This window comes from Pyrus communis, chromosome 7, assembly GCF_041283825.1.
Source record: "Pyrus communis isolate YQ-2024b chromosome 7, ASM4128382v1, whole genome shotgun sequence".
NCBI classification, from domain to species: Eukaryota; Viridiplantae; Streptophyta; class Magnoliopsida; order Rosales; family Rosaceae; genus Pyrus; species Pyrus communis.
The window spans coordinates 10,952,035-10,977,635 of NC_142571.1; the positions used below are offsets into that span (position 1 = coordinate 10,952,035).

The window sequence follows — 25,601 nt, forward strand, 5'->3', positions numbered from 1 at the left end:
TTTACTCTGTAGGATTTTCTATATTCCAAAATCCTTTTTGATAATCAAACTAGAGCACCACAGCACACGACCACCTAAAATTCAAACTGTACCTTCAGTTAATTTGTCCAATTACTAAACCAAAGAATATATATAGAGTTATGCCACAAGCCCAAAGATAAAATGTTGTAACACTAAAATCTTTAAGACGATACTAGTATATACCCACACACAAAGTGTGTGAAATTTTTTACTTTTGTTTTTAAAATTGAAGAAGAAACGAAGAGAGGAAGAGAGAGAGGGAGAGGGGTTTGTTTTTTATTACTTATTACTTATTTTATTTTTTTTAAAAAATTAGAGAATCACCAGAAAAATATGGAAATAGGGGATAAAATCTAAATTTCATCTCATATTGGATAAACTTTTAAGTTTAGACTAAAATTACCAAATATCGTCGATATTTCTGATACATCTGTTAAATATCGGAAGAACTCTTATATTTCTTCCAAACCAATATTTGACAATCCGTAAAGTTTTATTTTAAATTTTCATCATTTTCATTGAAAGCAACCAATATTGATATCGACGACATATCTTTCGATATTTTCACAAATATGCATATCGATATATCCACCGATACTGATACTTTAAACACTGTGTGTAGGTGAGGCTTAAACCAAAATCAACAAAATTTTGTTTTGTGAAATTAAGTTACCATCCTTAATTTTTTTTGTTATGATAGAAGACAAAAATATCTTTTCACCCTTAATTTTATTAATATGTAGTTTAAATTATAAAATTTATTTTGAAAAGATTGTGTCAATAAAACATGTTCAAAACTCTCAAAACTCTCAAATAAAAAATAATGTCTTGTATAATACTTTAAACATGTTCTCTTTTTGTTTTTTGGACAAGAAACAATAGAGTGGTATTTCATTGAACTTCACAAACAATTACAGAGATTGCCAATTGGGTACATAAGCTCCAATAATTAAGAAATTGATTTGGAGTAAATTTGCATGGAGAAACAAACAATAGTAAACCTCTATATGGTTGTCACAAACATTGTCCTGACTCCACAAAAAGTCATCAATACAAATATATTACAAAAACATGATAGACGCAACGAACTTATACCAACGACGGCATAGGTTGTCGCCTAAATGCGAGGCCACATAAAATCATCGTAATAGAACGAGACCACAAATGTCACCATTGAAGGATGAGAGCACAAACTCAACGCATAAAGCGAAACAACATCCAACCTCTGCAAACATGCAACGACAACATTCATAGGGCGAGGCAACGGAACCAAACTCTGCTTTGAGAAAGGACCATTGGTTAGCTCATCTCAATTGTGGAGGGGAGGAGGGGAGGAGCTACGAGAGGGTAGGGGAGGCGGGAGGGAAGGGGGAGATGCGGGGGAGGGATTGAAGTAAAAAAAAGAGGTGAATGGTTTTCGTGGTTGAATGTGCGTAAAATTGAAGTTGGATATGCGGTCCTATCATCACGAATAGGAAAACAATGCAGGGTGAAGGACAATAATGTCTTTTGAGACATATTTAGCAAGAAAGGAAGAAAAGGGAGTGGATATATCAAACGAGAAATGACCCGTCATCCTCTTCATGCCTGGTAAATAAATCAAATCCTAAATTTGGATTACGTTAATTAATCCGGATTATTTAGTTGTTATCTTCTATTCTGCGTCGTTCTTCATTGGTCACTGAATCACTGCAATTCTTGGTTTCCGTTTCTTGCCCCCGGGTTCTCTCTGCTCATTGGTATTCAGCTGATCATTCCCAAGCTCCCCTCACTCAACTCTCTCTCTCTCTCTCTCTACCACCTTCAAATTCCCGCTCAAAGGTATACACTTTCTCTGATTTCTCGACCCCAAAGCGATTACAATTACATGGGTTTTTTTTCTTTTCTTATTTCGGTGACTTGTGAGAAAATCAAGTGTGTTTTTGTCCATGCAATTTGCAGATATGTCAATCATTGGGCGCAGAGGAATCCATTTCTTGCATAAATTGAATGCTGAAAACGTTCCCGTTGCTCTGATAGAGAAGGGCCAGAGTCGAGTCATAGATGCTTCTCTCACACTCATTCGTGAGAGGGCAAAGCTCAAGGTTTGCTCTTTCCTTCTTGGGTTGTGTTTCATTTTTTGCTTTTGGGATTGTCCAAGTAGATTTTTGGACTCGCAATAAATTCTGGTAAATTGGGTGTTTCTTATTCTTTCTTCAGCTGTTTAAGTTTGAATCCCACTCCTCGTCGTTAAGATTAAATTAATAAGAATATGGCTCGAATAAAAAAACAATGGTTTTCTTTTTGTTTATGTGATTGTGCAGATTTTCTGACATGGAACGAGTTTTGGTGATTGTTTTTTTCTTCAATTTGATAAGTTTGAATCTAACTCCTGGTCATTTAGATTAGATTAGATTAATTAGAATATCGATCGAATAAAAAGTGGGTATTTTTGTTTATGTGATTGTGTAAGTAGATTCTTGGACTTAGAATTGGTTGTGGTGAATTGCGCTTTTTTGGGTTGTGTAGGGAGAGCTTGTACGTGCTTTAGGAGGAGCTGTGGCATCCACATCTCTTCTTGGAGTTCCTCTTGGACATAACTCATCATTTCTTCAAGGGCCAGCTTTTGCTCCTCCGAGGATTAGAGAGGCTATCTGGTGTGGGAGCACCAACTCAACTACTGAAGAAGGTATCGAATTATCTAAATTATTACTGAACTTTTTGCTTCTTAAACCATTCAATGTTTAGCTGTCTACCCATCAAGTGTTGCCGCTTGAGAATTCGAAGTGCAACATTGGCGGTTGTTTCTCATATTTACTATTGCATTTAGCAGTTTATGCTGTTAGTGAAACCAACCATTCTCAGAACTATCATGTGTATATGTATGTACTCAGGTTTTGTGATGACTGCATCATAATTCGTGAAACATCTGCAATTTTGTGAATTTGAGAGATGCAATGCTCATTGTTGTTGCTGATTTCTTGTCCTTTCGTTTTTCTCATTTGATGGTGTGTGAAATCATTGTAACATGATGCTGGTGATGCAGGGAAAGAACTAAATGACCCGAGGGTGCTAACTGATGTTGGTGATGTTCCTGTCCAAGAAATTCGAGATTGTGGAGTAGATGATGACAGACTGATGAATGTCATAAGTGAGTCTGTCAAGCTAGTAATGGAACAGGTTGATTGTAATTTCTATACACTTCAAAATTTTTTTTGCAATAATTTGTTTTGAGAAACAAACTGAAACTGTGGAAGATTTAAGTGGAAAATTACGTCAATACTGTTGTTCTGTTATGTTCTAAAAAATCTACTTCGTGTTCCGTGGGCAGCTTGATAACTCTGACCCCAGTTTTGCCATTTGTGCTAGGTTATGTGACAAAAGTTGAGTTTTTGAACCTTAAGCACCAAAACTTAATCCATATGTACTTTCCACCTTGTTGGTAGTGTTGCCTGATGTGCCTAAAATGCTTTACTTAGACTCTGTTTTAGCAGCAATTAATTGAACTACAACATGTTCGCTGTCAGTTGCTCGTAGATGTAGTCATATTCCCTTGATAACCATCTATAGTGGTTTTTGCCTAATAGCACTGAATTTTCCTCCAGTATGACTCAGTTGCTTGCAATATGCTCGTATTTTTTTTTTAATTTTGTGTTACACAATATGCTTATAATTTAAAAAATAGCCATTTGAGAAGTATACTTTGAAGCTCAGCTAGTGCAGTTAATAATTTACATGCGTAGATATCAAGTACCCCGCCTGCAGTATGATGCCATATTCAGGCCCTTGCTGGAGGGATTGTAAGGGTTCATTTACATTGGGTGCCTGTATTTCCTTTTTAATTGGGGACTTTACTAGTATAGTGTGCACCAATCAAGATCCTTTTCAGAAAAAGTTTGGTGAGAGCTTTGACTCTTCATGTCAGACAGAGAAACTAGAAAATTCAGATGCCATCAGCGGTCAGCACAATATCTTGAGTTCAATCTGGATCCGGGGCATGTTTGCATGGTCTTGTTTCAGAAATTTGTTTTCTGGAAAGCGTCAGAGATATTGACAGCGCTCCTTCATGATAGTGTTATCCTTTTTGGCCGAGACTTTTCATTCCGATGACGTTAATCTATACACTAGCTACCTTTTGCTTTTAATAGACAAACCTTTACATTGTGTCCATGCCCTTTCAGGATCCACTGCGCCCATTAGTGTTAGGTGGTGACCACTCAATTTCTTATCCTGTCGTAAGAGCTGTCGCTGAGAAGCTTGGGGGACCTGTGGATATTCTTCATCTTGATGCCCATCCTGATATCTATCATGCCTTTGAAGATAATAAATATTCACATGCATCTTCTTTTGCTCGTATTATGGAAGGGGGTTATGCTCGGCGCCTATTGCAGGTAATTTTTGTCTGTAACTATGCATCTATACACTTTATGGTTTGCATTCCTACTTATTTAACAAATGTGTATTGATCCAAATAATAAATTTATGTATATATTTTATAGTTTCACCTGGCCTAGGTTTCTAGGTGTGTCATTACTGGTTTTCTGTAAAGCATCTCATAGGATCTTGACATTGTTTGTAGGAACTTAGTAAACATTAACGTACTCATCTGATAATATTTGCACTTCTATCGCACTAGAATTTTTTTCTTTTCAAAGATTGAAATTTTGGGAATAGGAGGTAGAATGCATCATGGAAAGTAGTTACCAGAAGGAGGATTTCGTGACATCATATAGTAATTGCATCTCTGGTTCTTGAATTTAGTAGTTAGTAGAAGTAGCGTTTTGTTGTTAGGCGTCTGTCTGCAACGTCAGTGAAATCTACTTCATTAAGAGTGTTCTGTACTTACTTTTAAGTTTCCCTACCTATGGCAATTTGTTTTTCTCCTCGTTCATAGTTATTCAAACATTTAACCAAATGTAGTTCTCGTACTCTCTTGTGCTTTCAGATTAAGTTGAAATCTCCTGTTTTAGTTGCTATCCAGCGTTTGCAGTTAACCTAATGAACTTGGTTGCTGACTTTTCAGGTCGGCATTAGATCAATTAACAATGAAGGGCGTGTACAAGGAAAACGTTTTGGTGTTGAGCAATATGAAATGCGAACCTTTTCACGAGATCGTCACTTTTTGGAAAATCTGGTCTCCATCTCTTGCTCTCTGTTCTTCTCTCCTTCCATGTCCCATCTGTCCTTTGTGTTACCATTTATGAGCTTCTGTGTGTCACTTGCTCTTTTTCTCTTCTGTTCTTCCTCGCTAGCTTGCCTATGCATATCCATCACTGTTTCCGTATATTTATGTAGTTAAGTAGATAGCTAATTGGATATTCGTCAACCAGCTGTTATATATGAATGCTTACGATACCATTCGACGTGTGATCTATAATTTGCATCCATCCATATATATCTCTTACAAAATTTATCTTTGACAGAAATTAGGGGAAGGTGTGAAGGGCGTGTATATCTCGATAGATGTAGATTGCCTGGATCCTGCGTTTGCTCCTGGAGTGTCACACATTGAGCCAGGTGGTCTCTCCTTCCGCGATGTACTCAACATACTCCATAACCTCCAAGGTGATGTTGTTGCTGCAGATGTCGTTGAGTTCAACCCACAGCGCGATACTGTTGATGGGATGACTGCAATGGTTGCTGCCAAGCTGGTGAGAGAGCTGACTGCGAAAATTTCAAAATGATACAATGATCCGCGTTTCTTTCAGAACGCATGGCCTGGAGACCAAAAGCTTTCAGTATAACACGGATTTCTTTTCGTGACAGCTGAACTGCCAGTATTAAACATTTAGCTGTAGCATGTGATATGGTAATTCATTTTCAGCAATAATATTCCAGAGGGGACATGGTATGCTTAATGGTTTGATGCAAGTTTGAGACCAGACAGATTTTCAAAGCTCAATGTCGCCTCGCTATGTTTAAGTAAGAATAATATCCAATTTACACAGTTTGACTATGTAATCAACAAGCAGTTTAGAAGTTGATCATAAATTTTCATGTATATGTTTGTGTTTTGTTTCTATTTTATCCTTGTTCAAGATTTTATGTTTTATGCGTAGCATGCTGGATTTATCAGTAATCCTATGTTCTATAGCTGAGCAATGAAGGATGCCTCATGAGGAAAGTAGTCGAGTAAATTTCGACACTAGGAAAAGTGTAAAAAAAAAAAAAAAAAAAAAAGAAAGAAAAAGAAAAAGAAAGCTAACTACAGAGTATATTCAAGTTTGGGCCACTTAACAAAATGACACAATGTCACATTACCACGTGAAGTATCAAAACTCTAACAATTCAAGTCGTTTTTGTCTTTAATTAAAAACGTGCTGATAGGAGCATATTTATGCAATTTTGTTATCTTATTTATTTGCATTTACTTGGTTAATTTTCATTTGTTATAGTAGTTTAAGTTATTTTCGTTTCATAGTAGGTCCAGTTCTTAAAGTTGAGCATTAGAGATCAAATGACGCAATTAGAAGCAGTTTTGGACTTGGATTGGATAATGTGCATGGATAGAATATGGGTTGGATGTTTTTGGAGTTTAAAAGGTATTAAACCTATGCTAAAATCTGAAGGGGATTAAGATTAAAGCTTGGAAGACAAGGAATTACACAAGGAAGAGGAGTCTGAGTTGGAGTGAAACATTATCTTATCCTATCTTATCTTATCTCGAGCTGCAAGGAAGAATCCTAATCACATTCCAACATTCTCCAACTGTTTCTTTAGAGTCCTAAAATAATTCAAATGCATAATCCCTTTCTTCCCTGAATTTAGCCTACCCTATACATATATAAAGTGTCCTGCAACGTTTTACACAAGGGTGCTACGCCTATTATTCATCCATTGCTGGAATTTTCAAAGTTCTTTCTATCTGTGTTTTAAATTTCAATGTTTATTTTAGATTGTTTTTTAACTATGATAAACATGTGTAACTAGGTTTCTTTATAACTAGAGGTGAATTTGAAGCCATGATCATATGTTTTGTATAGATTGATTTATGCGATTTATTTGTCCAGTAAAGAACTAATTCTTGTATATTTATTAAGGGTGCACACTTAGTTTGCATGCAGAGATTTGATGCTAGAATATAAGAGAATTTCACCTAATCGTTATGAACTTGTATTCGCAAGTAGTAAAAGTTACTAGTTATGATTGAGTTACGTAAATCCTTTGCAAGAGTCATGTTTTTTTTATAGTTATGAATACTTCGTCAATGCTTAGTTTTTCATAGTTAAGGAACTTGAGAAGAATAATTTGGTTGTGTCGCTGAGTCAAATTCATTGAACTTAGGAAAATTTAAGAGTTAATTAGTGCTATTCCCGGTTAATTTGAGATATTTTCATTCATGATTTATAGAAAGAATAATTAGAAATCGATTTATATACATATGTTTTATGTGGGGAGAAGAATCATTTAACTATCGTTTCATCCGTATTTTATTCACAACTTCACTTTCTTGTTGCCATTTACTTTTTGTTTAATTAAATTTGACCAAAATCCCCCTTCCGCAGCTATACCGGCCTTTAATGGGCGATGCTTTTCGGACGAGAGAACTTCATCTACGGTTAGGGTTGTATTTCATGGGTCGAAACACTTGGCGGGATAACTGCGTATTGTTGGGGATCCTGGAAAAGCAGGTGCTGGTAGAAAAAAAGATAGAAGCAACATTGGTGCACGATGGATATAACCCGATTAGTGTTGTAAGAAAATAAAAGAGTAAAGTAGAAAGTAATAAAATAGTAGAAAGTAATAAAATATATGATACTTATGATACTGTAGTAGTTTAATACACATAGAAATTTGAAGAATACATAAAAATACATTCCTACTGCTATAACTAAGACTGGTAATTACCTCAAAGAGGCGGATAAGGCGCAACAACCTAAAAGGCGTACAAGATTAGTCCGCGAATGCCTATTAGTAATTAGTTCGTACTGATTCACATACAGAAGAGAATGGTATAGAATCTCTGGGCATTTGAAGTTATTATAGTAGAAGAGGGCTAGTGTCTAGAATTATAGGTGTGGTTGGTCTAGGTGGCAAAACAAGGTAGCTGTAGTGACTCCTAGAGAATTTCTGAACGTACCTTAGATAGTTTTTGGGACCAAATCGCAAGAAATGGCACTCGGCAGAGCATTCCGAGTGGTGAGAGCAATTCATAATTCCAGTCATTGTTTCCTTGTCAGTTTAACTTAGTTTTCAGTTTTATTTGTTTAATTTGTGTTGATTAGCATCATTTCTAATCCCCGAAATAGAAGGATCCCTATTTACAAAATCTATAAGATTTAATTTGTGTGTTAATTTTTACCATATCACGTGCGAGAAAAGAAGAAAACTGGTATTAAGCACTATTTATTTGTGCTATTCGACATCATTTTTTTGTGGAAAGTGAAAATCTTGCTAAATTGGTCATTCTATCATTCAGAGCTGGCTTGGTTTGTTTGGCCAGTTTGTGTTCACCCCTACTTTTCAAGATTGACTTTCCTCAACATGATTTTCTCGCTCCGTCACTACTCACATGTGTGTTGGAGCCACATCTCTTCTAAATATGTTCTAAAAAAATGTGGTATGTTGATTCATTTTTAAAAGAGGATCAGCTGATGGCTTCTTCACTATAGTCCACCCTTTCAGGAATCAGGAAGACTCACAGAGGCATTTCAGCCTCCTTCCGACCGCCATCGTGCTATTCACCAATGGCAGGAATCAAATACAAGACATGCCGTGTGGAATATGGGTCTGGAATTTGTTCTCAGCCACTGAACCGCCTTGTTGAGGTATTACGAGTAGTAGTTACTAGCTAGTAGTCAAGTGAAATAAGACATGAATTTGAACTTTGATTTGGTTGGCTTTGACAAAAATAACTTGGCAAAAGAAATAGAGAAATAATTTTCATACTCCTATCTCTTGCATGCATACCTCTTCGATTGAATAATATAAACGAGAGTCAATGTACATAACTAACTTGAGAAGTTGAGAAGGAAAAAAAAAGGGTGCGCATATAATTTCCCAAAACTAAACTTGGCAAAATGAAATCAAATAATGTTACTTATTTTGAGGGAACGTAAATAAACGGTGGTGATGCACTTGTGTGACGATAAAGCAATTGAAACACGACCCGAGCTTCACTACAAAACGAAGCCTCATTTTCAAGGGTAAAAAACCGTTAGAAAAAGCAATTTTCCAGTTGGACAAACTCATTTCCGAGGGCAAGTGGTTGTCATAAGAGTAATTCCATCCCTAAAAGTATAAATTATTTATATTTTTAATTTTTAATTAATTTTTAGGATTTTTTAGCTGACGTCAACTAGGGGACGTGTGTTTTTGTGGAGGAGGGGGATGAAGGGGATTTAATTGACTATCTCCTAGGTGTTGCAGTCATATTAGATTAGGAATGTGATTGTGTAAATCCTAGTAGATATGAGAATATCTCTTATATTCCTATTAGGAGTAGATTGCCTATTAAATGTTGTAATCCTAAAGGGTAAGGAATTAACCTTCCCTACTACTATAAATAAAGGTACAATGGGGTGGAATAACACACACCCACAATTACACATCTCTCTCTGGCCTCAATAATCATTCAGTAAATTATGCCTACAACACTAGGTGACTTTTTTTTTTTGGGCTAGAAGTGCTCAATCTTCGTTGGAAAAGATATTATTTTTGTGGTAAATTCTGATATTTCCAATAATGTATTTTCGATATTTTTTTTTTGTTCGAAATAGAGGGAAAATATTATGTTCGACCCTAAACTACTACTCTAGTCCGTGGAAAATAGTATTTTTGACACAACAGGGTTATCGTTAAAACACCTAATCGGAAAAAATAAAATAAAAGACATTTCCAATGGGAATTGAGGTAAGAATATATGCTTTTTGGTAAAATTCCACTAAGCATTATTCAAAGAATAATTTGTATTATCATTGATAAAACAAACATCTTATGTCACATTACATTCATTACAAACCTAAGATATGTGTTTGAACATACTAACACTAGTCCTCAAACTCCAAAAATGCAAACTTGAATTCTTTCAAGGGTGTGCAGATAAAAATATCTTTCCTTTTGTATAAGGAGTTGTTATTAGCACTCCAAAAATCTCATTCGACACTCCAAACTTTTTATAATTAGAAAGAAAAATACACTTGTGAGAAGTGTATAATGAGATTTTTGGAGTGCTAATAACAGTTTCCTTTGTATATATAGTGAATGTAGCTCTTTTATCACTCCTTCATAAACTTTTGGGAGAGAGTACCTATATCACATTCAATTACAATAGTTAAGATGCTGAAAAATTGTTGCAAAGCATATTATTTACAGGCCTTAACTAGAACATTGATAAACGATGATTGAAAAAATCAACAAGATTTGTGCAAAACAGGGGCGTATCCGTCTACTATTCCTAAGATTTTGAGAGTTCATTCTCGATTGTGCAGATTTTATGGTTAGAGACATATTTGGGATCAATGATTGGCCCATTTTCATTGAGGAAAAATATAATTTATGTGGCTTATGAAGAGAGAAATCAACAAACATTTCAATTGAAATAGATTTTTAAGGCACAAGAAATCCCCCTGGAGATCTTAAAAGAAGTAGCCTTAGCTGATTTATGGCTTTTTGGCTTAGCAGATTTGCGTTGCCTTCAAAGGGTGGCCTAGCGAGGCCTGAGACGTTCCCCATGGCTTGTTTGATGGCACAAGGTTCTAAAGTTTCTATTGCACCAACTGTTATAGGATACAATTATCATGGCCTTGGAGACATTGTTTCTTATCCGAGGGCACTCGGGTCCACATGCATTTCCATACTGATTCACTATCTTGTTAGCTGGTTAGGAGAGCATTTTCCATATTTGTAACCGATCTAGTCCTGACAATGATTTTCCTAAAGGTTATCCTCAATTAGTGAGATACGCCGATATTGAACCCAGGTAGTTTAGTATATCTCATACGAGGTTTATTTTCCAGAGTGATAAATCTGTTCTTTATTGCCCAACTACATTTATGGAAGATTGAGGTTGTTCTTTGATGGATAATGAAGACCTATCTAATGATCATTTTGAATTTTTTGTTTACATTCGTACTACAAAGCTTCCTGTTAGAATTGGTAATGACCCTTGGATAAAACCATACTACCCTAATAGGTTTGCTCGTCAATTTGGCTTCGATGAAGGGGCTCATATGGACAAACAAGAATTTGGTGTTTCTAGTAGACAATATTGCGGCATTGAGGATATGTTTGAAGTACAGGCATATGGTGGATGACTTCTTGTGGAACAAGACTTAACTCCATTCACGTGACAATTAGCGTACGTTTCGGCTCTAAAATGACGACATACTAGTTGGAATAATAACAAAGTAAAGTACAATGACCATTGAATGTGTAAATTTTGCAAAAAACAAACAATTTAAACATTTTGAAAAATAAACCACTTACATCTTTGGCAAACCATTGTCTTTGGATTTCATCCCAAGGTGAAGGCTATTGGGTCTTCATCAATGCTTCATGTTGTTCAATGAATGGGTCAACTTCATTGTAGTTGTTTAATATGGACTAGTTAGCCCCTCAAGTTGGCTTCTTTGAAGGGCTAAGAAAAAAGGTCATTTGTTGAATGGGCGTCTGGGTTGCGCAAAGATAGATAACTTTTTAACACGCTCATCCCCAGTCAAAATTGTGCAGGTGCTTGTTCTAAGATGTTTCAACATTTCGAAGGCATTTTACACAAAATATGAGCGTCTTTACTATGGATCTTTCGGGTTGTGCCTTGTTGCGGATGAATTGCTCGTAACCGCCTAATAGTCTGATAAATTGTAAAATATTATGAAATTTTTTAATTTCAAGCGCTTGATAAAGAATATTAACAAATTAACGTACTAACAATATTACTTCTCAATTGGATACATCCAACGATTATGACTAGCCCGACAAGCTTTGCCTTATATGGTAAATGTATCATTACATGAACCATACTCGTGAAAAATACTGATGGATGTTTGCTTTAGCCAATAGAGGATGTACACAATATCTTTTTTCATATCATCTATGTTGGACTTCTGCAAAGTTTTACAACAGTGTCTAGATGAACTGAGATATATCTGTTAAGTACTAGGTTTAATGTTTGCCTTCTCGTGTCAAAAAAATTGTTAATGTTACCATACATGCTCATAATTTAGAGTTAAGGGTTCAATGTTGATCTGGGATTTCTGCTAGAATTAAATCATCAAAGCACCAGCCATTTTCACTACAAAAGGTTTGAATCATACATTTGCATATGCATGTCAAGCTTGTTTTTCCATAATCCTTTTGTCCAGTGTAGTTGTCTAGTCAGAATTTTCGTCTGTTTTCTACCTGTCTAGGCACGCAAAATAAGATAGCCTATATAGGCCATTTGACACATTTTCCTGTATGTGGATCTTTCACCCTTGATCTGGGAAGGTCTCTTTAGCTCGTGACACGTGTCTCATTGTTCCCTTGTCTAAAACATTCATCTATTCCATTATAAGGGTTTTCAAGGTTTCATTTGTTCCTTGGTTAGGTTTTTCAAATTTTCAAAAAAAGAGTACATTTAGCCTAAAGCTACCTCTTAAGCTTCTAAAACGAAACCTTAGTTACAAAACCATCTCATGCACAAACACCCAATCACTGCATATTAAGGTTGCATTGGTTTAATGGTTTTGCATTGAGTTTTTGGTCTAAACCTAAGTGTTTCATATTCTTCATAAACCAATCTCTCAGATTCATGTTAGGTTCTTCTTCAACTGTTTGACTGAAGAACCTGACTGGTCAGTTGAATCCAAATCTGTTGTGTATATCATAACATCATATCACATCATTGATCATGTTGATCTCGGTGCCACAAGGTGATGAGCTCAGGAGGAGCTACCACTTCGTAAAGATCAAATGAGTCCATTTTGTGTAAGGCAAGGTTGTACAAAGGTAAAGCTGCTCCTTAAATAGGGTTCTAAGAATTGAGCTTTGTGTGGATCTTTGTATGAATCTTTTGTTACACTAGTGGACTGGACTCAGTGAAGAGTTCCCGATTTTTTAACCCAGATGTGGGTTTTTCTGGCAAAAAACTTCCTTGTGCTCAATACTTTACAAAGCCTTATTTATAACCTTGTTGGAACTAAACATTGTAGGGTTTGCTAGTATTGACACTTTATTAATCAAGTGAACTTAACTCAAGTGCTAAGACTAAAACTTAACTGAAGTTCATATTGTTAAGTCATAACCTTTTAAGTTTGCTTTTAAGTTTTTATTGTAGGGTTTTCCACCTAATACCAATTTCAATATCATCGTCTCAACAACCTTGGAGTCCAAGTGCGGCCAAATACTAATTAGAATGAGCCATTGTAGTAAGACATGACAATCATGACTCTTCAAACCCTACGATGTCCTTAGTATCCATTTTAACATGTCTTGCTATATTGCTAGCATACCTAGTCTAGAAATTTTGCACCTTGCAGCCACTTTAAGAACTTCTTTTTACCACCCAGCTTGAAAGTAAAATTAGCATTCCATTTCTATTATTTACCAATGAAAATTTTAAGCAACATGTTGGATCTTATCCTCATTGCTTGCTTGACAATACGAGTCTTCATGGTGTCCTTCAATTTCATTCGATAGGCAGAGTCTTTCCTACTACATTATCGCATACATTCTTCTCAATATGCATGGGATGAGCAATGTGTTTGATTTTTAATTTCGGCCAATATTCCAAGTCTAAGAATATACTCTTTTCATCTCATTCAGTTATTTCACTAGTCTCAAGCCTTCCTCAAATTGAAGTGTATTAAACTTGGCCAACATTTTATCTCCGAATAATTCTCTTGACCCTAGTTTGATACTCTGCTGTCCCATCAAATCTTTCAGGCCTGTCACTCTACTCATGACCCTATGGGAGCCATATTCAATAACTCAAGTAGCATGCATTTTCAGCTTGCCAAAAAGACAATGTGTCTTCGCCATATGTTGAGTATGCCATATACCCTTTGGTGTTTCAGCCTGATGATAGGAGCATATTCATGCGACTTAAATGGCTTGTTCTCGTGCATTTACGTTATGTTTCTTTAGTTATTTTAGTACTTTAAGCTATTTTCGTGTGTTTGTAGGTCCAAAGGGCTAAAAGAGCAAAAAGATGCATTTTGGAGACTTTTGGAGCACTTTTGGGCTAAGGATGGATAGCTTATGCTTGGAGCCAAAGTGTTGGACGAAATTGAATACCTAATTGAAGACCAAAGTGTTGGAACCTTGTTCCCTTTAGTTTTAGGACATTTAAACCTTTCCTAATCCCAATCATGCCATGCATTCACACCATTCTCTCCCAAAACTGTGCATCTCCACAATCCCATTCACCACTTATCATATCATCCACTTATCATATCATCCACTTATCATATCATTCACTTATCTTATCATCCACTTATCATATCATTCACTTATCATATCATTCACTTATCATATCATTCACTTATCATAACCATACACTTATCACTTATCACAACAACAACCTTGCACATGCACATTCATCCACATGCACCCATAATCATTCACTCATCTTTAATCCACATGCATCTTCCATAAATCAAATCAGCCACATCCACATGCACTTATTCCACTTCATCATTACACCACATTCTCTCTCTTTAATCCACATGCATTCATCATCATTCACTCTAATTTTAATTCCCACATGCATTTCCACCCACATGCAACCATAATCATTCATAAATTAGCCACATGCATTCATCATCATAACCTAGCTGTCATTCCACTTCATTGCACATGCATCTTCAAATAAATCAGATTTCCATCATATTCACATGCATTCCATCCTTTAAAACATTGCACATGCACTCCCTTTAATTAATTAAGCCACATGCACTCCCATCCATTTCATCATTGCAGCCAACACATGCTTTCACATGCATTTTCAGATTGTCCCCTTGCACATGCAGCCACATATTCATTGCACATGCAATTCCAACCCACATGCATCCTTTAATCATTCAAACATGCAGCCACATTCCCTTCTAGCTGTCATGTTCCCCCCATTTCACCTATAAATAAGCATCCATTGCATTCATTCTCATTCATCCTTCCACATTTCAGAATGTAGACATCAAAACTCCCTTGTGCCGTGCCCTCCCTTACAATCCAAACACCATCCTTCCATTTTCACCACTACCCAAATCATTCACACCATCAAACTATCCTTAGACCTTGTGCTACAACGAAGAGGAAGAGAAGAGTGCCTAAACGTTCATACAATTCAAGTTTGAGTTGTTGGAATGTTTAGGTGTTTCTTTGATTTCAATGTTTAATTTCAATACTCTTTGTTTTGTACGAATGAGGAATGGAAGATAAGAGGGCCTAAACGTTCATACAATTCAAGTTTGAGTTGTTGGAATGTTTAGGTGTTTCTTTGATTCTTTTTGTTTTGTACCATGAGGAACTAAAACCCCCTTGGCTAGGGGGTAATTCGAAATATATGTTTATGCTTGCATTTTGATTTGATTACTTCTAATTGCGTTTCATAAGTTGTGGATTCAATTTGTTTAACCGTTTGATTGATAACTTATTTATGTATGTTTATTGAGAGTGCACGCTTAATTTTCATGCATGAATATGACGCTAGAATATAAGTGAGTTTCACCTAATAGTTACGAACTTATATTCACAAGTAGTGGAGGTTGCTTATAAACAATCGCGTTAAATGAATTCTTGGCATAAGTTTCATGCAATCATAGTAACGAATGTCTCGTCAACACTTATAATTTTCATAGAGCGTAATGATTCTTGCTTGTATCTCTATTATGCAATCATATAGGGGACTTGTGGGGAATGTTTTGGGTTGTCGTATGCAATCATCCAATTCAATAACGTTAGGAAGATTTGAAGGTTAATTAGTGCATCACGGTTAACTTGGGGTGTTGAGAATTAATGATTTGTTGAAATGCAATTGGAAATCGTTTATTATGCAAGTATAACATGTATGGAGATGAACCCCTTAGCCATTCTATCATCCATTAATTCCATTCCATCAAATTCGTTTTACAATCTGTTTAGTTTATTAACTTGTTTTGTTATTTCAATTTTCGTATAAATCTAAATCCCCCTTTACTTTATTGTCCAATTTAGTTAGAAAGTGTCTTAGTTTATGTTTCTAAGTGTTTTGATTAAATTTGTTACATAAATTCGTCCAAATTCACCAAAGTGCTCAAAACTGCCCAGAAAGTGATTTTAAGGCAGTTTTGAGTGTTTTGGGTGATGTTTGAGTCTTTTCGTTTGTTTTAGTGTTTTAAAGTTTAGTATTGCATTCTTTGAGTCTAGTATAGTGTTTCATATTGTTATTTTACGTTTTTGAGTCAAATCCAAGTGGTTAACAATCCCTCCTAATCCCCGGTCTAGAACGATCCCTACTTATACATATACTACAATTTGACGAAAAGAGGGTTTAATTTGTGTGCGTATAAATCTCGCATCAAATTTTGGCGCCGTTGCCGGGGATTAGAAAATTTGCTAATCCCTTGGATTGTTTTATTTTCGTTTGTTTTTATTCCAGATTCTTAATCTTGTTTTGTTTCTTGTTTTAGGTACTAGTTCATGACTCGGAGTTCTCATCCGATTCGTGAACATATCCTGGAGTGATTGGGTTCTTCGTCCGGCTGCAAGACGTAAAAGAAAGCGCTACTTGGGAGGCAACCCAATGCACTGAATAAAACAAAGCATGTTGAAAAAAAAAATAAAAATTTATATTAAATAAAATACTAAACATGGAGAAAGATGGTGCTTCACAAAGGTTGTTTACGTGAAGCCCCACTACGAGGCGTCGGAGCTGAAGGCATCGGAACGGAAGGCATCGGAGCTGAAGGCATCGGAGCGGAAGGCATCGGAGCGGAAGGCATCGGAGCGGGAAGCATCGGAGCTAGAGCATTCCAGGCCTCAATACTTGGCCAAGCGCTGGATGAGCCAGGAAAAAGGTGCCTCTGGAGATAAGCAGAAAACCTTTGACGGTCGCTTTGAATCCGACCTTCAGACTCTTGCAGTTCATCAAGCTTCCTCTTCATGCCCGTCGAATAGTTGTTGGCAAGCACGTGCAAACTTCTATTCTCGTGCTTAAGCAGTTTGATCTCCTGCTTGAGACTTTCCACTTCTGCCATCAACGATTCAACCTGACGGGAGCGAGCAAGCAGGCTTTGGCCCATGTTGGACACAGAACTCGCACACTGAACACTAAGTGCGAGGGACTCTTGAACGGCCAACTCATCGGACCGTCCTGACAGCAGCCTACTATCTTTTGGAGTGAGGAGGTTCCTAGCTACTATTGTAGCTGTTGTGGCGTCCTGCATCACGGAGTCTTCACCTGTGAGAGGACCGTTAGAAGATAAGAAAGAAGGGCGCCATACGTTACCTTGACGCGGCGCGCCCGTATCACTGCTGAGACTCAATTCTAAGCTAAGGTTCGATGGGTTTGCCATTTTTCAAAAGTGTTCAAAGAGATGGGGTGGATGGAGTTAATTCTCAAAGGGCCGGAGACGATGTTCAAGAATGGGAAATCTTCAGAGTGTGTATGTTGTGGTGATCGATAGCTCAATAAAAAAGCCAAGGCGACGCGTCCACCGATTCAAAAAGCCAGAATTTCCGGCGTAAGTTAGGCGACGTTTTCTCGGCTTTTCAGAAGACGCGTTCAACTTTGTCAAAAGATTTCTTCTTTTCAGACAACACGTGGAGGCCATCATCGCAACTACACATCTTTAGCCGACAAGCGCAAAGTTCGGCGACGCTTTCTCTAGTTTTCAGAAAACGCGTGCAGCTTTGTCAAAAGGAGCCGCATCCGCACTACTACGTGTCGTTCAGAAAGCAAAAGGGGCGCCTGCTCAGAAATCGAAGGGGCGTCGAATCGAAGAGGCGCCACTATTTCAAAAAGCCAGATTTGCGGGATCAAAACGTTTGTTCGACAAGGGTAAAAGAACAATACCACCACTTGATATTATCTCTATATATGTCGACCTTCGTCTTTTATGGCAAGGCAAACCTGAAGAAAATGCCCAACTCTCCCTCACCTCTGAGGGCGCACTCCCAGCAAAGCCTCTTGAAATACTCAATTTTTTCTCCCCCAAAGAAGATACCAGATGCCTGGAGTACAGATGACCCAGGAGGAAGCAGCACAACAAATACATGTGCTGATTCATTCACCGCTTCTTCAAAAGCAAAGGTATCTCATATCATCAAGGTCAAAATCAAAAGTATCTCATATCATGCTCTTTCCCTGTCCTTTTCTTTGTCCTTGTACTTACTCGCATGGCAAAGTGAAAGAAGCAATCAGCCGGCACTTGGAGTCAGTCTTCTGATCTGGAATCGACTGCCTGGAATCCATTCCTGATTGCTTACCTAGCGTTGCTCTCGAGTAGTCATCTTCAACGGAGCAAGTAAGGCAAGGGAAAATGATACATTGAAGCATGTGGAGACAAACATAGGCTGAGTTATCCTCCAACCCTTTTCAATACGAATTGGAAAGATTGAACAAAGAAACAGACCAAAGGGGTAAGCTCAGACCTTCGGGGAAGACCAATTGAATCCTGCTGCCCAGTTCAAGAGTAGCACAAAGGAAAATCAACGATGGGCGGAAACCAGTTCAAGAGTAAGCCTGTGGAATCACCATGATCAAAGCCTCAATGCAATTACCAAGGAGAAGAGGGAATTTACACTCCATAACCAGATTTGCGTCCCTAAACTCTTCTCTTTGTTAATTACATTCTGCCATGTTTAGTATGTTTAAGTGCTTTTTGTGTGTTTACTTATGTTTTGTGTGAATCTATGCTTAAAACATTGAGGACAATGTTTGATTTAAGTGTGGGGGGGGTAACTAAGTATATTTAATGCAAATTCGTGGGATTTTATCACCCATAACTTCAAATGTTGTTCCTTGCTGTTTTAAGGTGTTTTTAAGTTGTTTTAGAGTGTTTTAGTATGTTTTGTTTTTAAAACTCCGAAAATCACATAAAAATTTGAAAAACATGTTTTGAAAAGCCTAAAAAGAGTGTTTTGAGTCGTTTTTGTGTGTTTGTGTCTTAGGGTACCTTCCAACACAATGATAAGGATTTGGTTTGTAATTGCATGACGGTTAAAAAGAGTTATTAACATAGAGAAAAGTTTGATTTACTCTTGGTATATGCTTGGTTATGGTTATAATGTATGACTTCACATGCAATCATAAAAGAAAAATTCGTTTTTGCAACATGCTTGAAGGAAGGAACTCAAACAAACGCTACAACCCTGTGAGACTCGAGCCATTACCTTCTTTGGAGAGTTATTTTCTGTGATTCTTTGTTTTCTAAAGTTGTTGCATGATCTCATTATTCCTTGCTTGGTTGCTACTTAGAATGCAATTGTATCATGATAGAACTAAATGCTAGAACTTATATCCGTTTCATTCAAAGCATGACATTGAATTGCATAACATATATCAAGATGAAGTTGTGTAGTTGCCACCATAGCCAAATAGCCTTACTTCCCATATTTCGTATATATTAGTTTTAACCCCGTTGAGCCTCGTTTAGCCTATTTTCTTTGCTAACCACATCACCCCTTACCTAGCCTAGAGTAGGACTTTCCTATACCCTTGTTCTTAAAGTATAGTGAGCATGACTTAAATGAATTCCTTTTGAGTTACATTATGCAAGAAAATGAGTGTGGGGGAGTAAAAGTTTGTTCTTACGTTTATATGTATGTTTTGAGATTCAAAAGAAAAAAAAGAAGAAAAGAAAAAAAAGAAAAAAAGAAAAAAAGGAGTGAAAATAAGTAAGAATGAACTCACGAGCATTGATGGTTGAAGAAAGGGTCCAAAAAGTTGAATATGGCCCTAAGTTTTGTGTGACTTTCCCTTGGGTGTTCAAAGTTGAGTTTTCATTCAAAAGTGAATTCTAAGATGATTCAAATGCTTTGCTCGCTATTTTTTTAAGAACCTTTGTTTTCCATATCCCTTCTTTGTTTGCCAATACCCTAGCCCCGTTACAACCCTTTGACTTCTATCTTGAATGTTATGTGTTTCAATAGTGTGGAGTTTGGAATTGATATGAGCTTATGGAATCACTGGTTCTCATTCTAAGTAGTAGCATTCCATTCATGAGATCATATTCATGTCATTGTCGTAAATCCAGAAAATGCTTTCTTTGATATAACATATGTGAGTGTTAGAATTCATATTTACATCAATCTTCTCACATATAACTAGTGTAGGGTGTGTAGTCAGAAAATCTTTGTGAAAAACGAGTGCATATCTTGTAAGGATTTGAGGGAATTCTCTAAGGCTGTTACTACATTCAAATCATGGTTTTAATTGCTTAATTGTGAACTAGTATGTGGTGACTATGAGTAAGAATGTACTTAAGTGTAAAGATGGCTAAAATCTGTGGGAATAATGATCTTTAACTTGTCATGTGCATTGGAAATCCCTGAGACGATTGTTGGAAGGTGTAGGTTGTGTTTTGTTCGTTTTGTCTAGTTTCGTGTTCTTTTGTTGTTTTGTTTTGCTCGAGGACTAGCAAAAGATAAGTGTGGGGGTATTTGATAGGAGCATATTCATGCGACTTAAATGGCTTGTTCTCATGCATTTACGTTATGTTTCTTTAGTTATTTTAGTACTTTAAGCTATTTTCGTGTGTTTGTAGGTCCAAAGGGCTAAAAGAGCAAAAAGATGCATTTTGGAGACTTTTGGAGCACTTTTGGGCTAAGGATGGATAGCTTATGCTTGGAGCCAAAGTGGTGGACGAAATTGAATACCTAATTGAAGACCAAAGTGTTGGAACCTTGTTCCCTTTAGTTTTAGGACATTTAAACCTTTCCTAATCCCAATCATGCCATGCATTCACACCATTCTCTCCCAAAACCGTGCATCTCCACAATCCCATTCACCACTTATCATATCATCCACTTATCATATCATTCACTTATCTTATCATCCACTTATCATATCATTCACTTATCATATCATTCACTTATCATATCATACACTTATCATAACCATACACTTATCACTTATCACAACAACAACCTTGCACATGCACATTCATCCACATGCACCCATAATCATTCACTCATCTTTAATCCACATGCATCTTCCATAAATCAAATCAGCCACATCCACATGCACTTATTCCACTTCATCATTACACCACATTCTCTCTCTTTAATCCACATGCATTCATCATCATTCACACTAATTTTAATTCCCACATGCATTTCCACCCACATGCAACCATAATCATTCATAAATCAGCCACATGCATTCATCACATAACCTAGCTGTCATTCCACTTCATTGCACATGCATCTTCAAATAAATCAGATTTCCATCATATTCACATGCATTCCATCCTTTAAAACATTGCACATGCACTCCCTTTAATTAATTAAGCCACATGCACTCCCATCCATTTCATCATTGCAGCCAACACATGCTTTCACATGCATTTTCAGATTGTCCCCTTGCACATGCAGCCACATATTCATTGCACATGCAATTCCAACCCACATGCATCCTTTAATCATTCAAACATGCAGCCACATTCCCTTCTAGCTGTCATGTTCCCCCCATTTCACCTATAAATAAGCATCCATTGCATTCATTCTCATTCATCCTTCCACATTTCAGAATGTAGACATCAAAACTCCCTTGTGCCGTGCCCTCCCTTACATTCCAAACACCATCCTTCCATTTTCACCACTACCCAAACCATTCACACCATCAAACTATCCTTAGACCTTGTGCTACAACGAAGAGGAAGAGAAGAGTGCCTAAACGTTCATACAATTCAAGTTTGAGTTGTTGGAATGTTTAGGTGTTTCTTTGATTTCAATGTTTAATTTCAATACTCTTTGTTTTGTACGAATGAGGAATGGAAGATAAGAGGGCCTAAACGTTCATACAATTCAAGTTTGAGTTGTTGGAATGTTTAGGTGTTTCTTTGATTCTCTTTGTTTTGTACCATGAGGAACTAAAACCCCCTTGGCTAGGGGGTAATTCGAAATATATGTTTATGCTTGCATTTTGATTTGATTACTTCTAATTGCGTTTCATAAGTTGTGGATTCAATTTGTTTAACCGTTTGATTGATAACTTATTTATGTATGTTTATTGAGAGTGCACGCTTAATTTTCATGCATGAATATGACGCTAGAATATAAGTGAGTTTCACCTAATAGTTACGAACTTATATTCACAAGTAGTGGAGGTTGCTTATAAACAATCGCGTTAAATGAATTCTTGGCATAAGTTTCATGCAATCATAGTAACGAATGCCTCGTCAACACTTATAATTTTCATAGAGCGTAATGATTCTTGCTTGTATCTCTATTATGCAATCATATAGGGGACTTGTGGGGAATGTTTTGGGTTGTCGTATGCAATCATCCAATTCAATAACGTTAGGAAGATTTGAAGGTTAATTAGTGCATCACGGTTAACTTGGGGTGTTGAGAATTAATGATTTGTTGAAATGCAATTGGAAATCGTTTATTATGCAAGTATAACATGTATGGAGATGAACCCCTTAGCCATTCTATCATCCATTCATTCCATTCCATCAAATTCGTTTTACAATCTGTTTAGTTTATTAACTTGTTTTGTTATTTCAATTTTCGTATAAATCTAAATCCCCCTTTACTTTATTGTCCAATTTAGTTAGAAAGTGTCTTAGTTTATGTTTCTAAGTGTTTTGATTAAATTTGTTACATAAATTCGTCCAAATTCGTCCAAATTCACCAAAGTGCTCAAAACTGCCCAGAAAGTGATTTTAAGGCAGTTTTGAGTGTTTTGGGGTGATGTTTGAGTCTTTTCGTTTGTTTTAGTGTTTTAAAGTTTAGTTTTGCATTCTTTGAGTCTAGTATAGTGTTTCATATTGTTATTTTACGTTTTTGAGTCAAATCCAAGTGGTTAACAATCCCTCATAATCCCCGGTCTAGAACGATCCCTACTTATACATATACTACAATTTGACGAAAAGAGGGTTTAATTTGTGTGCGTATAAATCTCGCATCACCTGACAACATACCATAAGCTGGGAAATCATTAATTTTCAACCTAACTACAGCTCTCAGAGCAAACATTTCTCCCGTAGACATGTCTTACATTCGTACATTATTGTCCATAATCTATTAACTCATTAATCAATCGTTGTAAAAAAACATCAATGGAATCGCTTGGTGATTTTGGTCTGAGTATTAAAAGACTCATGATCATAAATTCTTTCTTCATGCACCTCCAAGGGGTATGTTATAAGGAAGAACGACCACTAGCTGAGTGTTGTGCTCACTGGAAAAATTCCCAAATGGATTGAAGTTGTCAGAAGCAAGACCTAGTCTGATATTTCTTGGCTCTGTGGCAAAATAGGGGCAATCAAATTCCTTCCACACTTTGCCGTCAGCCAGATGGCGTAACACATCATCATCAACCCGTTCCTCCTCATGCCACCTTATATCATGTACAATATTGGTCGAAATGTACAATCTCTGTAATCTTGGTGTAAGGGGAAAATAATGCAACACCTTACTCAGAATCTTGTTTTTCAATATCTCAGCTTATTGCACTTGGGACATTATCTAACTTTTCAAATTCACAGTAAAACAGTACACAATTGTTAATGTATGCTTGGATCTTGTCATATCCCAACTCGAGATCTTTCAAGATCTTTTCGACCTATAATGATTTGCAGGTAATGCATTTGGAAGCATATGTTTAAAAATTCCTATATTCATATCGTAGTTCTGATTAGTCATATTACACTCTACTGTCATGTGCATCAACTCTATAACGGCTATTAGAATGAAAAAAATCTTCACAACCTGGGTACAATTCTTGCTCAACTTCTTTCAACAATTTATCTACTTCTTGGGGTCTGTGGATGACTCTTCATCCCTATTGAGCAAAACATTAGGGAAATCATCATTCAATATGTCCATCACATGTTCATCATCAACATGGTCAGATATAGAGGGTTGAAGCCAAACTGTTCCATTGCTGGAAGACGTTGACGCTATAATGGGAGATTTTCCATGATAAGTCTAACTGGAGCAAGTGTGTACCATCCTATTCGAATACAAGTGATATTAGACTTTGTCTAGTGTCATCTAAACACAATATATTACATTTCACATAAGGACACCTAATATGATTATGCAAATTGAATATAATTGTCGATCCCATCCAAATATTGGTCACAACTTCTACCTTGCAACTTGATCCACTCCTTTTCCATTGCGCATGTATTCAGAGAATTTAGTCATCATAATGATTTAAAATATGCTTCATCGCCCCCTTATGTCTCCTGTAATGAACCTATCCGATTTGAAAGTGCACTTTCTGTGTTGTGGTTACAAATTACGTGACTACTTCCGATGTAAAAAAATCCGGCAGCACCTCCCTATGATTCCCTAAGTGCATGACGTAGATTTACAAAAAAAATCTAATATGCACTCGAAGAACATTAGAGGGTACATAATGGAGTTTTCCAAGAAAGAAACTTAGCCAAGTTCATCACAAACCCTAAACACATACTAGTGCACGAACTGGACAATTCAAGATTCAATTAGACCACGGAGCCCCATATTGCGTCTACACATGTGTCCGACAAAACCTTAAACGGGTCTAAGGTTTCTTCGAATTTATTATACAAATATTATCAACGTAATTAACTCCATATAAATGGTTACAAAATTCTAATAGTGGCACAAATTAAATTCTTCTAATCTACATATATTTCAATAACACAAACTCAAAATTTCACATCACACACAGTTTCAACATATATACGTATCACAATTAAATAAATTCAAACATAATACTTATAATTAAGAGACAAAATATACCTTTCCTTTAACTTCCAATCCAATCACTAACCAACATAAATCAAAATTAACTAATCACACATCGAAGAGAAAACTAATCAACAAATAAAAATGAACTAACCTTCAATTAAGTGGGAGAGGAAGAGATGAAGGACATGATGCGTGACCCACAATAGTAAGCGACAAAAAAGTTTGGTGGGCAAAGGGACCTACCCAACGAACTAGGTATTCGCCCTGCAAACCCTAAGGTATTGTGCACCATTTTTTTCCTCTTAGTGCCAAAATTTTTCCTAACGGATAAAATCTTGCCCTATGAATACTTTCCGTCTCGTAAAAGTTTTCTCTAAACTCTAAACGTTGACCAGATTTTCCCTACAAATTGAATATTTCGTCGGGTAAATACTCTTTTAACGAACGAAAATTGTTCCGTCGGGCAAGCTTTTGTAGGAGAAGTCCTATTTTCAGTGTCCCTCGCATGTGTGTTGGAATCACCACTCTTCTAAAAATGTTATCATAAATATGATCATATGAGATATTGAAAGTGTATTTAAGTTTGGCTATTTCCTAGCAAATGTAAAGAGTCTGTAAGTTGATTATTCCTAGTCTTAGGATTTTTTTTGTAACTTGCAAAGGTTGGAGTCTGCGTTAAATGAGGAGCCTGATTGACCAAGATTGCAAGGCAAAGTTTTTTTCTGGTAAGAATCATTTGCATTCATTTAGGATTTGTTTTCCCCATTAAAGATTGATTAGGTGTGGGACTCTAG

At 36.5% G+C, this 25,601-nt stretch overlaps 1 protein-coding gene across 2 annotated transcripts; it reads left to right on the forward strand.

Annotated features, from left to right (window-relative positions):
• Positions 1 to 1,576: 1,576 nt before the first annotated feature.
• ARGAH1 (arginase) lies at positions 1,577 to 6,001 on the forward strand. 2 transcript variants are annotated; one of them, XM_068473098.2, is made up of 7 exons: positions 1,577 to 1,842; positions 1,963 to 2,105; positions 2,530 to 2,689; positions 3,047 to 3,180; positions 4,182 to 4,391; positions 5,024 to 5,134; positions 5,424 to 6,001. In XM_068473098.2, exons 2-7 carry the CDS (start codon positions 1,965 to 1,967, stop codon positions 5,682 to 5,684), a joined length of 1,017 nt encoding a protein of 338 aa, XP_068329199.1. In that variant the 5' UTR covers positions 1,577 to 1,842; positions 1,963 to 1,964; the 3' UTR covers positions 5,685 to 6,001. The 2 variants fall into 2 exon arrangements, with proteins under 2 accessions (XP_068329199.1, XP_068329198.1); XM_068473097.2 differs by lacking the exon at positions 1,577 to 1,842 and having other exon boundaries at positions 1,950 to 2,105.
• The last annotated feature ends 19,600 nt before the right edge of the window (positions 6,002 to 25,601 follow it).

Bases quoted from the DNA above. Each gene is read 5' to 3' on its own strand.
- ARGAH1 (XM_068473097.2), top strand. From the start codon at position 1,950: ATGCAATTTGCAGATATGTCAATCATTGGGCGCAGAGGAATCCATTTC. The intron at 3,181-4,181 runs GTTGATTGTAAT...ATGCCCTTTCAG, and splicing joins TCAAGCTAGTAATGGAACAG to GATCCACTGCGCCCATTAGT. The intron at 4,392-5,023 runs GTAATTTTTGTC...CTGACTTTTCAG, and splicing joins ATGCTCGGCGCCTATTGCAG to GTCGGCATTAGATCAATTAA.